Source organism: Anolis carolinensis, chromosome 4 (assembly GCF_035594765.1).
Source record: "Anolis carolinensis isolate JA03-04 chromosome 4, rAnoCar3.1.pri, whole genome shotgun sequence".
Classification (NCBI taxonomy): domain Eukaryota; kingdom Metazoa; phylum Chordata; class Lepidosauria; order Squamata; family Dactyloidae; genus Anolis; species Anolis carolinensis.
In genome coordinates this window covers 107,687,064-107,701,216 of record NC_085844.1, presented here as the reverse complement: position 1 = coordinate 107,701,216, position 14,153 = coordinate 107,687,064, and the positions used below count along the sequence as shown (strand labels likewise).

At 38.4% G+C, this 14,153-nt stretch overlaps 1 protein-coding gene across 5 annotated transcripts in view; it reads left to right on the top strand.

Moving 5' to 3' along the window:
* cdh10 (cadherin 10) overlaps nt 1–14,153 on the top strand; it is a 150,589-nt gene that overhangs the window by 132,486 nt on the left and 3,950 nt on the right. For all 5 annotated transcript variants that reach the window (XM_062977614.1, XM_008114204.3, XM_062977616.1 and 2 more), the window contains 4 exons: nt 555–691; nt 4,300–4,421; nt 9,575–9,683; nt 12,512–12,763. In XM_062977614.1, coding sequence (XP_062833684.1) covers nt 555–691; nt 4,300–4,421; nt 9,575–9,683; nt 12,512–12,763 — 620 coding nt within the window. The remainder of the gene's footprint in view (nt 1–554; nt 692–4,299; nt 4,422–9,574; nt 9,684–12,511; nt 12,764–14,153) is intronic.

Sequence of the window (14,153 nt, the reverse complement as noted above, 5' to 3'; positions counted from 1 at the left end):
GGTAGGTCTAACTACAGAATATACAGTGAAATCAATAGGACTCATGTAAGACATGACTAGCATTTTCTGTTCCTTCCAATATCCTTCCAATATCTAACTCTAGATTTAATTCATGCTGTGTATCTTCAATAAACTAAACACAGTTTCAGCAAAGAAATAATAGACTCAATAATAATATTAACTTTCCTTGTTTCCAGTTGAATGTATCCCTACCTGAGGCTACATTGTTCTTCATAATGTTCTTATACCACATATAGAGATCAGCTGGAACCTGGAAGCATTGCAGTATTTGGAAAGTTATTCTATATAAAGCTTTATTGAAGCTTCAAGAATTATTATGAGAGAATACAGTTCACAGTTTCTATTATGGATTTCTCAGTGCTCAGTGCTGGAAAGGAAACAGTCAGTCCAAATATTGTGATGAGAGTACATCCAAGTGTCTGTATTGCTAGAAAAGTAACACGTATTTGAGTTAGAATTTTTTATGATATAAAAAATAGAATAAAATGCCATATGTGGAGTTGTCATCACACAAATTTTGTTTAATTCATTAGATTTTCCTTGGATCGTCATACTGACCTTGACAGGATCTTCAACATACATTCTGGAAATGGTTCTATTTATACTTCCAAAATGCTTGACCGAGAAATATCACAATGGCACAATCTTAGTGTGATAGCAGCGGAGATCAGTAAGTCCATTGTTCATTTGGTTCTATTGTTATACTCCTCATGTGTGAGGGGGGGAAATCTTGGCAGTGTAACATTTATTTGATTTTACTTGTCCTCCTCTAGCAAGTAAAACAGGCTTATGACTAGCAGGAAATGGAACAAGTTTATTACTAACAGGCTGCTGCTGATCTGACTCCTTAATCAGAATACCTACTGGGTTGAATGTGCATAAACCAGTTCTACCCAATGTGGGTTCCTTTATATATTTTGGTGTGCAACTATCACCATCCCTAGTGCATGCTAGTTGAGGTTAATGGGAATTGTATGTCAAAGTAGCTGAATTTCTGGGTTTGGGAAAGGATGCATATTATCAGATATAACAACAGTTTTGTTTAGTTCTTTTCCAAATGCTAATTGGTGTAACTGCCAATGATCACCTGACCATCCATGTAGTTGGATTGCAGCCATCTAAAAAACAACAAACATTCCCAATTCAAACCTGGATCTGGGGTAAAATTGTATTAGCTTCTTGTTAGAAGCTGGCTAATTCCAAGGGCTTCTGAAAGATTGATTATTATGCAAAAGATTGTAGTGAATGATTTATTGGAAAGGAAGTTGTTATTCAGAATAGATGTTATAAGGAAAATGGTTTGTCCCTGGAATCACCTGATTCTTTCTTTGTAAAGCTCTGACAGTTTCTGTTGGTGCAATGGCAAGCTTTTCAGCAAAGGGACCAGCAGAATGGGCAGGATTGTGCAAGAGGTACCTGTTCACTTTAGTAGCGCTATAATAGAAAATCTCCATAATACTGAGCCTATTTTGGGATATAAGATTTCCCCAAACCTATTATATGCAGTACTTCAGTGAGGCATCATATACCTAGATATTATTACTAATTTAATGGCAGCAAGAAAATTGTCTATAGTGATCTGCAGAAAATGAAAGATCCCCACCACCACCTTCAGAATGGTTTTTATGAAGTCTGGGTGATCAATATAATTACCAAAGTAATCATGCTTATACAGATGAGAGAATGATATCAACTAGAAAATCTCTTTAGATAAAAATGTGGTCACTGGGTCACAAATTCCTAGACAATATAAAACCGTAATCACTTTAGTGGATTTGAAATGATTGGTATGCAACGAACATTGATTTTATACTGTTATTTAATTTATGATACTTCTAACAGTAAATTTTGAAAAAGGAAAGAGTACAATACAGTCATAACTCAGAGTCATATATATATCATTGGGTAGAAGGAGGGAGTACACCTTTTCCCCAGATATTTCTCTTTAGCCTTTGGGCATTCACTGGCTTGGAGAACAAAGCTTGTGTTCACTACATTCCCTCCTCTAACCTTAAACTAGTTCTTCCAGAGGTAGTGGAGGACCATATCCCACTTTCAGGGTTAAGTAACGAGTCAGCTGACATTCTAGTCAGCTTTATCTTAGGGTTGCTTTTCACATGATTTATGCCAAACTCAGTCTCTACTTCGGGAACAGGGTAAACTGAAAAGTCAAAAGGGATATCAGAGCCGAAGGAAAGATATCTAGTGAAAAAAGAAAGCACATTGCAGAGAGAGAAATAGAAATAGAAATAGAGAGATTAGATGGCCGCTCACTCTCCGAGATCCCTCTCCTTACAAGAGTTCAGCTTTAAGGGGTTAGCTTGAAGTTAGCTTGAAGGGCTAACTTTCAGGGGGTGTCTGGATCATAACTAAAACTAGCGGCAGGTCATCTATTCATTTGAGAGAAGTCTACTGGCTCAGCTCCAGCAATGCATGACTTTTAAGTCTGGTTATAAGTAGGCACGGCAAGCTTGAGGCTGGCTATTTCATCTGCTCAGTGATTATCCATGGTGATGTTTTGATCCCAGTCTGGTGCCCATGTCAGGGCATGACATTGGCTTCCAGTGGTTTACCACTGTCTGTAACAATCATGCAGGGCCCTTCTGGGTGGTAGTGGGCTCTACATGCAAGTATATTTTTAGAGCAGTGGCTGCCATCCAGATACCTTTCAGCTTTGATTTAAAGTAAAGTACAATCACATCACATCACATCAGATAAGTCACTTATCATACCCCTGATCTCAGCTCCTTGAAATTCACTAAAGACCACTTCTTCACTTTAGAATAAGTCAAGTCCACAGCAGTAACAACTGAGTAAAGTGGCTTATGTCTGGGCACATATGCATCAGAAAGAAAGGACAAAGACTGATCTACTCCATTTGGAGTATTATTGTTAATTTTGAAAAAAAAATTACATAAACTATGGTGGAGGTCAGCGAACCCTTGCCTTTTTTGTTTTCAAATGTAATTCAGAATGCTTTTGTACCCATGCACACATACACAAGGTTGAAAATGTCTCTAAAATAACACCCGACCACCCATGCAATTCAAACTTTTTGGAAATCTAATCTATCAAGGCCCAAAGTTTAGGGTGTGTTTGTTTGCTCCATTCTTGTGTATTCAGTAAAGAATGCATTATGCAAAGAACTGCATCCTTAGTCAAAATCAATGTGGTCAGACTTGTCTACACTGGCCCTAAATTCTTTACTCAGTACAAATGTACTGCTGTCAGTCTTATGTGCAGGAGCTTCCAGGGAATATTGTGGGATCTATTTCTACACTAGAACTTTGCTCCACTTTAAGCAAAGTCAAAGGATACTCTGGAATTTGCTGGAAACTGGAGTATTCTCAGCCTTTAAGGCAGTCTGGACTGCAAGACTGGATTCAATTCAGCCCAATTTACTATCAACCCTGGACACTAGTGCCATCATCCTTTGCATGCATCCTTCAGATTGATTCTTCTACTTACTGGTCATGTGGTTGTCCCATTCTGACATCAGAAAATGTGTCCATGGAGGCCAAGAACAAAGATAAAGTTCCATGGCTTGTTAAAACTGGTGTAGTGACATGAAAAAGGTGACAGCTCACTAGGACAGATGTCCCAAGACATCTTGACAGTGGCACCAGATTCAGCTTGTGTCGAATCCACTAGTACTCAAAGAGCAAATTTACACTGGAACAATCACCTTGGTGCAGACATGTACATATTGGTCAGTGTTGAAGCATCCAACCTCATCATGGTAGCCATTCCTTCAAGACGACTCTGAACATGCAGGCAGCTACATTAAGTCATATCAGTCAACCAGATCTAGATTCTTTTAATTCAGATAATTAAACAATTCCATCCCACTATATTTTTTATTACAACAGGGATCACAATAGGAATATACTGTTGCAGAAAAATATCCTTACTGTTATTACTTGAGGATCTCATCTAAAGTCAGATGGAGCAGCCAAGCCTGGTTGGGATGGGAAAGGATGTTATCATGTTAATGAAAACTTCCCAGTGATTCAATACTGAGACTCATGCTTTCACCACAAAGTAGTTCCAAGCAGTTCTAAGACTGAGACTTAAGCTTTCCTACAAAATCCTGTATCAAAGGAACCTCCTATTATAGTTCATTGTAATTCTGCATTGGCTGTAATATCAATGTTTTTTATATAGCTGATTGAATTTGGTTATCTTAAATGAGCTTTAAAACATACAGTGTGTTTATTTGTGCTCAAGAAGAGAATCATTTTTAAATGAAAGTGGTTGGGTTTTCTTCTGCTTTGACAGACAATCCCAAAGAGATGACTCGTGTTTCTGTTTATGTCCGAATATTGGATGTGAATGACAATGCACCACAGTTTGCAGTGTTCTATGACACTTTTGTGTGTGAAAATGCAAGAGCAGGCCAAGTAAGTCATTTATGTAAATGCTTAAAGCTCTTTGGTTTGGTTATGGGAACAGGCACCAAGTCATTCATTGGCACAATCATGCATCTATTCCTGAAGAGTGAAAGATTGCTTATGTGGGAGCAGCCTGGGAAATGGAACATGAAAAGGGAGAAAATGGCTGCCAGTGAATCAGATCCCAGTGAATCAGATCTACAGTAACACTTTGCAGCTACGTAAACATGTGAATTGCAAAATGGCTTTCTTGTAGGATCCACAAAAAGGGCATTGTGCTTTTAAAACTTCTAAGTCCCTCACCCCTGCTGTTTCTGTTTGGTTGTTTTCGCCACTGTGTCCATCTTAGAAAAAACAATCCCTTAATTGCATTCAGTAGAGGAAAACACTATATGTTATAAACCGTCATTTGTAATCAAATGTGAGCCCCCCCCCTCCCCAAATCATCCTTCAGTACAGAACTCAATTGTGGTTTGAGTTGACATGGCTGGTGTTCTAAAACATCACTGTCAGCATTCCATTTTTATGCAAATGCCAATTTATCTCAAAAGACTTTCTGTAGGCAAATCACACAAAAGTATAAAAGTTGCTCATATCAGAAGGGCAAGCATTTGTTTTGCTTTCCTCTCCAAGAGATGCTTTGAACTGTCCTTTGATCAGTGTGAAATGACTTTGCCATCAAGAGAAGGAAAGTATCAGCCATTAGAGCTTGATGAAACTCCCAGTTGTGTCTCTGAGGACACAAACAGTCTTGGAAACTTCAGATTGGAAGGGGGAATAGTTTAACTGTTTCCCTCCCTTGTTATTTTTCAGTCCAAAATAAACATTTATCCCATATTGTTTTCCTGTTGATTGGAGAAGATGGAAATTATGGGAGAGAAAAAAACAACAACTTTGAGGAGACGTTTCTGAGCAGTTGACAAGACAGGAGAGAGAAAAGCTCCAATCATGTTTTCCTGAGTGTGTTGCAAGGGAGAGGAAGCTATTACAGGAGTACAATTTTAAAGGTTTTGGAATAATTAGCAGTCAGAATATTCTTCCATCTTCAATCAAAGCAGAGAAAATCAGAGTGCAACGTCTTCTTGGAGCTTTAACATTTTGAACAGAATTTTTGACTCAGAAGTCAGATGAACCTTTCTTGCTACTGCAATGCATTTCCTATAAACAGTGATGATTGTCAGTGGCCCCCTCTCTCTCTTAGCATGCAAATATAATAGTAGGAAGAATGCAGGAAGCATTGTCCCATTACATATTGGCACCAGGTCAATGGCATATGATTAAAATCATGACATTTGTATTCCACCTTTCTCCTTCTCCTCATCCCTTTGTCCTCATTAAAATCCTGTGAGGAAGGTTAGACCAAAAAACAGTGTATGTTTTTAGGTAACTCGATGAGTTTTATGTTCAGTATGGAGTAGAATTTGTATTTCCCAAATCTCAATCAAATATTCCGAATATTGCACCTCACACTGGTTGTGTTGTGATCATCTTTACATTGTACAGTAGAGTCTCGCTTATCCAACCTTTGGTCATCCAACATTCTGTATTATCCAGTGCAGTCTGCCTCTTGCCCATCTTTATTTGTAGTATTTTTTTTAGGAGTCAATGTTTTTGTAGTAATGTTTTCAATGCATTGCAATGTTTTGGTGCTAAATTAGTAAATACCGTAATTACAGTAGAGTCTCACTTATCCAAGTCTCGCTTATCCAAATTTCTGGTTTATCCAAGCCATTTTTGCAGTCAATGTTTTCAATATATCATGATATTTTGGTACTAAATTCGTAAATACAGTAAATACAACATAACATTACTGTGTATTGAACTACTTTTTCTGTCAAATTTGTTGTATATCATGATGTTTTGGTGCTTAATTTGTAAAATCATAACCTAATTTGATGTTTAATAGGCTTTTCCTTAATCTCTCCTTATTATCCAAGATATTCGCTTATCCAAGGTTCTGCCAGCCCGTTTAGCTTGGATAAGTGAGACTCTACTGTACTACATAACCTTACTGTGTATTGAACTGCTTTTTCTGTTGATTTGTTGTAAAACATGATGTTTTGATGCTTAATTTGTAAAATCATAATGTAATTTGACATTTAATAGGCTTTTCCTTAATCCCTCCTTATTATCCAACATTTTCGTTTATCCAACGTTTTGCTGGCCTGTTTATGTTGGATAAGCGAGACTCTACTGTATTGTCCTAAAGCCAGACAACATGATTCACCAGCCTATAACTTGCAAGGAAACACCATTGCGAGTTAATTTACCTACTATTTCAGATTGGTAAGGGGAGATAAGACTCTAAACAACACACTTTCCCATCATTTCCACATTAAATTGCAGTATAAGAGCTTGTATTGTGATTACTTTTTTATACCTCAAAATTACTGCACTTGTTTTGTCAAACTGTCACAGCAAAGATATCTCTCTTTGGCATACATATGCATGCATTAATTATTTTCACACTCAGTATTTGTTCAGGGTTAAATGAATCAGGGCGATTTGCCAGACTATATATTGTAAGAACTGTCACTTCTATACTGGATTCCCTATGGACATAACAAATGCTCCAGTGCAGATTATCACATTGATACAGTGTTTTATGCAGGTAGAGGGAAGTAATTTAGGAGGCTTATATGATTTCTTATGAAGCACTTCCTGTTCAAATGTTAGAGATGACCTTTATTTAAAGACAGGAAATAGTGTTTCTATTTAAATATCAGTAATATATAGTATTTAACAAAGTATGTGCGGGAGATGAATTGTGGATATGCTTTAATATTTTTAATCTGTAAACACTACTGCTATTTAAAGCATTAATATGTGTTTGAATTCTCTGAGCTGTAATGTAGAAAGAGTAAAGTATAGGCCTCAATATAAGATACAGGTCCCAATGAAGACAGAAGATAAACTCTCCATTGGCACTAGTGCAGAAAGCAAGCAAAAAAAGCCAAACTAAACTCTTCAAAAGCAATCCCAGATGACAGTCTTATGAATGAACTTTCTTCTGACATATTGCTATGTGCCAGACAAGGGGCTAGAGTAAAGGCTTGGGATGATGCCTCCTGACTGAGTGTATGAGCCAATTTATTAGTCAACTTGCATTCTTTCTAATATGGAGGAAAGGTTTGGCAAATGGCATTTATTTGGATAACTTTGATCCAACTCCTGTACTACATTTTGTGTTACAGACGGCTGTGGCTTATGTCACAACAGTATGCAGGTGTAAAACAAAATGTAGTCATCATTTCAAAGCAAGGATCTCTTCATTTTATTAGGAACCTGTTCACAAGAAGGGCTTCAGCTTTGCATATTGGAAAATTATTTTTAAAAATAAAATAACTAAACAAGACAAGGTTTGCAGACACAGTTAAGTTGGTTCTGTCTGCATCTATCTTCTCCTAAGTCAGTGCATAGACAAAAAATGCTCTTAGCCTCCTCCCTCGCATTGAAATAGTTTGGAATTTGGCTCAGCATTATGTGCATGTACTGTGTCGAAATTTAGCCAACGAGTAAAAATAGGGTAAAAGTGAAGAAGAATAAGTTGTTGAAGGCAACCCAGTGAAGCAGAAGCTTCAAATCTTTTTTTGTAGGAAGTCAGGCCAGAAGAAAGAAGAATTCATGAGACCTGGTCATTATATTTGACCCCGCTGTATGGTTTCTTTGCTATGTTGGAAACAGCCCTGAGTCCTCCTGAGGAGAGGGCAGTATATTAATTATTATTATTATTATTATTATTATTATTATTATTATTATTATTATTATTATTTTATTGTATGACACAGCAAACAAGATAGACATGCTGGATTTCGTATCACAAAATCACAAGTCGAACACTTCCCAAGTGTCTAGGACTGTGTGATGTATTTTCAGATGAGACACTCTGCTGGCTGTTGAATTGGATCACACGTCGGACACTTCCCATGTGTCTAGGACTGTGTGATGTATCAGCGAATAATACGAGCAGATCCCAGTAAGGTGGCCTTCTGCAGCTGGCAGATGGTAATTTTGTCAGCGCCGATTGTGTTTAAGTGCAGGCCAAGGCCTTTTGGCACTGCACCCAGTGTGCCAATCACCACTGGGACCACCTTGACTGGCTTGTGCCAGAGTCTTTGTATTATTATTGTTGTTGTTGTTGTTGTTGTTGTTGTTGAACTGAATTGTTATACATGAAACCTAAATCATGGGTTGACTCACTGCATTTCCTGCCCTCCAAAAAAAAAAAAACTTAATGAGAATCATACCATCGCTATAGTTCCTGCAACTGACATCAACCAATAGAAACCAACATCAAAATACAAGATTCCTTGCCCACCACCACATTAAGCATTCTTATCCACCATAAAACACTCATGTCTGTAAGACATAACATTTCCACCCCTTTCAGAAGTAAGAATGAGATGATTGTGACTGATATTCAGCAGTGTATTGAAAGTGCTTATGCCACTGCTGGTGTAAAAATGAATGTAGCATGAATTTCAAAAAGAGCAGAAAGAAGCATGAAACATATTTTAACCCAGAACGTCCACAAACACCCCTTCTTTTATGCCATTCTTTTATCCCTGGAGACCCTAGGAGCTGTGTGATGGGGCACACTTTGCCAATTCCTGAATTGAAACCCTGTTTTGTGTTGTACTTGAATAGATATGTGTGAACACCAACAGAGGTCTTGGCAGCAAGCACGTTTTTAGTGTCTTGAGAGATATAATAGGTACTTACCATATTGAAAGATATAATAGGTATGTGTGTATTGCTGTGTGCACAAATCTCCTTTTTCACACATTGAAGACGGGAACAAAAGAGTCCTTTTTTTAACAGAGCAGGAGAGATGCCTTAAAATACATGAGTGAGGCATGAACTGGTTCCAAGGATCATGAACCAAACAGAATCCAGGTCTGAACTTTGGCCTGATATAAAAATACCCTTCACCATCATTTATAACACATGTCTGCATACCTCCCATGCCCAAATGTCAATGATAATCAAGTAAATTGTATAATATTTCCATTTTTCCTTGTGTTGTTTAGTGGGGATAATGTTTGGTATAATGGTGTATGCAACCAAGCACACCCAAAATGAAATGTTTTGTAAATATCCTTTAAGATCACATACAAAGAAGACAACCATGTCATAAATGTGAGCTTTTTTTCTCCCTACAGCTAATACAAACTATAAGTGCAGTTGATAAGGATGATCCCCTTGGAGGACAAAAGTTTTTCTTCAGTTTAGCTGCTGTTAATCCCAACTTCACCGTCCAGGATAATGAAGGTATAATGCATTGACTGCTCAGGATGTGAAATTCTTAATCCTGTAGGCATATTTCTGTAGCTAGTGTGGGGGTAGCTGGACAACTGGATTCAAAAAGTCAGCAGGAAATCTTGAAAGCATAGCTAAGGTGCATCTACACAGTAGAATTAATGAAGTCTGGCATCACTTCAGATGTCATGGCTCTGTGCTTTGCAATCCTGGCATTTGTAATCTGATGAGGCACCAGCACTCTTTGGCACAGAAAGTTAAAGACTGTGTACAAGACAGTACAACTCCCATGATTCAATTGCATTGAAACATGGCAAGTTAAAGTGCTGTGAGAATGCATTAATTTTACAGCGTAGATACAACATACCAATTAGAAAACTCTGCAGTAAGAGATAAGATGAAATTAGAAGGGATATTTTCCCTGGTCTGTTGAATTACTGAACACGTCTGGGGGGGATCTATTGTAGACTGCATTTTGAATGGATAAAATCCACATAACCATTTCTTTTCCAATCAGCAATTCTATCCCCAATGCTTTTTAACATTTACATGAAATACTGGGAGAGATCATCTGGAGGCATGGGTCAGGGTGCTATCAGTATTCGGATGACACCCAAACATATTTCTCCATGCCTTCCAAAATAGATCTAGCTAAGTATAGTGTGTCTCCTCTGAATGAATGTCTGAAGGAGGTAATGGGTGGTTGAGGGGGGAAAAATGGAACTGAATCTAGACAAAGCAGCAGTGCTTATAATTAAGGCTCCTATTTTAAGGATGGGGGTGTGTCAACTAGTTCTGGATGAATATGCACTCCCCCTGGAACACAGCTTGAGAGTGCGCCTGTGCCCATCTCGCCAAATGTCAGCCCAAGTTGATGTGATGGTTAGGAGTGTTTACTGTTAGCTTCAGCTGGTATGCCTAGATTGATCACACCCTGGTGATAAAGGTCTCCATGGCCAGCCTCTAGTGGCCCAACTGCCCTCTTGAATTTGGTTCTGTCTGGCTGCAACTTGTGGCTGTTCTCCCAACCATTCAAATGGCTCATCCTTCTTATTGGGCTGCAATTCGAATAATTCCCCAGCTGCCTAGGAAAAGGATAAGGATGCATTCTGGTAAGTAGGCTAAGCCATTTGACTGGCTTGGAGGAGAGCTGCACCCTAATAATAATATAATAATAATAACTTTATTCTTATACCCCGCCCCATCTCCCCGAAGGGACTTGGGGCAGCTTACATGGGGCCATGCCCGGACACAACAGCGCAAAATCAAAACAAAAACAAGCAAATCAACCAACAATAAAACATCAGCATCGATAAAAACAGTCATAAAAGGTCAATATACAAAATAAAATGTTAAAATCATGAGTTGGATCCAAAGATCTGGGCCAAGGTGCAGAAAAAATGTCAAGTCATCAGGGAGGGGTAATTACACAGCTGGCATAGTCATTAAAGTGCTAAGTGTAATCCTGAGAAGGCATACATGAGGGTCTATTGCTTAGTAGGCAAGTAAGTCGATCCTACAAGGATCAATCATCAAAGACCTTCTGGAAGAGCCAGGTTTTCAGGCTCTTCCGAAAGGAAAGGAGGGTGGGGGCCTGCCTAATCTCCCTGGAGAGCGAGTTCCAAAGCTGGGGGGCCACAATGGAGAAGGCCCTCTCTCTCGTCCCCACCAACCGCGACTGCGAGGGTGGTGGAAGCGAGAGGAGGGCCTCCCCCGACGAGCGAAGAGATCGTGTGGGTTCATAGGGGGAAATGCGGTCTCGAAGGTAGATGGGTCCCAAACTGTTAAGGGCTTTGTAGGTAATGACCTGCACCTTGAATTGGGCTCGGAAAATAAATGGCAGCCAGTGGAGCTCCTTTAACAGTAGGTTGGAATCATGTGGCTTTCTGGATGTGGTGGACTGCAATGGCCATCATCTCTACACTGTCCCAAGGCCCACCAGTATTTGCAGTTGGGTCATGAAGGGCATGTATACCAAGTTTGGTCCAGATCCATCATTGGTGGGATTGACATGGCTATCATGATGTGGGTTGCATACAATTCCCATCATCATCTGCCATTCCTCTCAAATCCTGACAGTAATATAAGTTGGTCATCGTGGATAGGTGTTGTGTTTGATCAAATCTAATATTGGTGGTATTAACACAGCTCTCTGGATGAGGGTGGTTTATAACTCCCATTATCCTCTGTCAATAATCCCCAAATCCACCAATATCTTAAATTGGCCATGGTGGGCTTGTGTACCCATTTTGGTCCAGATGTATCATTGATGGGATTCTTACGACCCTCTGGATGTTGGTGGATTACAACTCTCATTATCCTCTTTCAATCCTCCCCAAATCCCACCAGTATTTTATCTTGGTCATGATCAATACGTGTGCCAGGTTTGGTTCAGATCCATCAAGCAGGATATAAATATGGTAAATAAATAAAATCAAGTGGTGTAAGAGCCTTTGTGGATCAAATATACATACATACATACATACATACATACATACATACATACATACATACATAAACATTGATGTTGATGTTTTTATTGTTGGGATATTTGTTTTATTGTTTTGTTGTTGTTATTATATTGTTGTATTGGGCAAGGCCCCATGTAAGCCGCCCCGAGTCCCTTCGGGGAGATGGGGCGGGGTATAAAAATAAAGTTTTATTATTATTATTATTATTATTATTATTATTATTATTATTATTATTATTATTATTATTATAAACATACCAGTACATACAAATGTATTTGGACTTTTATAGAGAGAAATTAATACTGGAGTTTCAAATCTTTGATTTGATTAATGGATTGCAATTTTATACTTTGTGCCTTACTGATATAGATAATACTGCCCGGATTTTGACAAGAAGAAATGGCTTTAGCCGTCATGAAATAAGTACTTATCTGCTGCCAGTGGTCATATCTGACAATGACTACCCCATCCAAAGTAGCACTGGGACACTCACCATCAGAGTATGTGCCTGCGACAGCCGAGGGAACATGCAGTCCTGTAATGCTGAAGCGCTGCTCCTTCCAGCCGGCCTCAGCACAGGAGCACTCATTGCCATTTTGCTCTGCATCATTATTCTGCTGGGTAAGTTACAGGAGGGTGGTCACTTGCTAACAGGAAAATGTTAGGCTACATTTTGAACTCTTTTTTTTTTTTTTTTACAAACATGGCTCCTTATGTGCTTATTACAGCCTGCAGTAAGCTGAATGCTTTTTAGGTAATCAAGCCTAAATGCTGCTTGTCATTTAAACTGGATTATATGGCATTATTATGGTAGTGAATCACCTGCCTGGATTCAGTAACACAATTTTAGCATATTTCAGGTTTTACGCTGCTGCTCTAAACCCCCTGAAGGGATGATGGGCTCTGTCATCAAAGAAATTAACGTTTTATCTCTATCTCTCCATCCCTCATCCCAGCTTTCAGGAATGTCATGCTAATTTTAGGTCAATCCTATTAAAGCCTCCCAGGCCTCCAAGCCACTCCTTAAAAAATGACCCAAGTTAAAAAGACATAACCCTATTTTACTGGAGATCCCCACATACTATTACCAGTCCTTCAAAATCCCAATATGAATTTGTACCCTTATTTCGCACAAGACAGCTTTACCATCTCATTTTCACAAGGGGAACTATTTGTATGAAACAACATGCCATAAAAAGAATATATAACCTGCCATAGCAGAGAAAATGCCTTAGGATGAAATGTGTGATTTGAGTGTGCTTGTTGTGAAATAACACAGGTGAGTGGCTTTTTCTCTCCCCTGTTACAATCTCTCTTTTTCTCTCTCAATTTGACGTCTACTTTTGGAAAAAGAAAAAGCCTTCACCTAGTTCCATAAACATATTCTGCCTGGGCGTTTCAGCCTAAATTATGATTTATTTTCCTTGAAAGTACCTTTATTTCACAGTATATAACACAAATGAGTAAATAATTTATAACAGTGTCTCCCATAATAAGAGTATTGGGGTCAATTAAATGTATTTTTACTGAAGTTTCCAATTAGCTTTGCTGTCACTTCATTCCTCAAATGAGGCATTGTTTGCTCCTCAGCACGTAGATACGTGGGAAACTATATAAGAGTAGAGGTGTCAAGAGGCAGCTGCCAAAATTTGAAATGATATTAATGAGTACTTTTTGAAGCAAAAGAACAAAGGTAGCATTAGTTAACTGTTGCATCAATGTATAGCTTTATTTTATTTCTTTATTTTAAAAATAATTCAAGAGTGTTGGGTTGTTTTAATTAGAGTGTATTTGCAGCAGGCTTGACACAGATAAAAGAAAATGCTTTAACACCATGCATTACAGAATTCTCTGCCACAAAACATGGTGATAGAAACTAATTTTCGTGCATTTAAAAGTTTAAAAATGATTAATCAAATCAATAATTCATAGGTCAGATGAAAAGAACTTCGATGTTGAGACATGGTTTGCCTTTGTTGTAACAGAAATTGGGAATTATTTTAATACACTG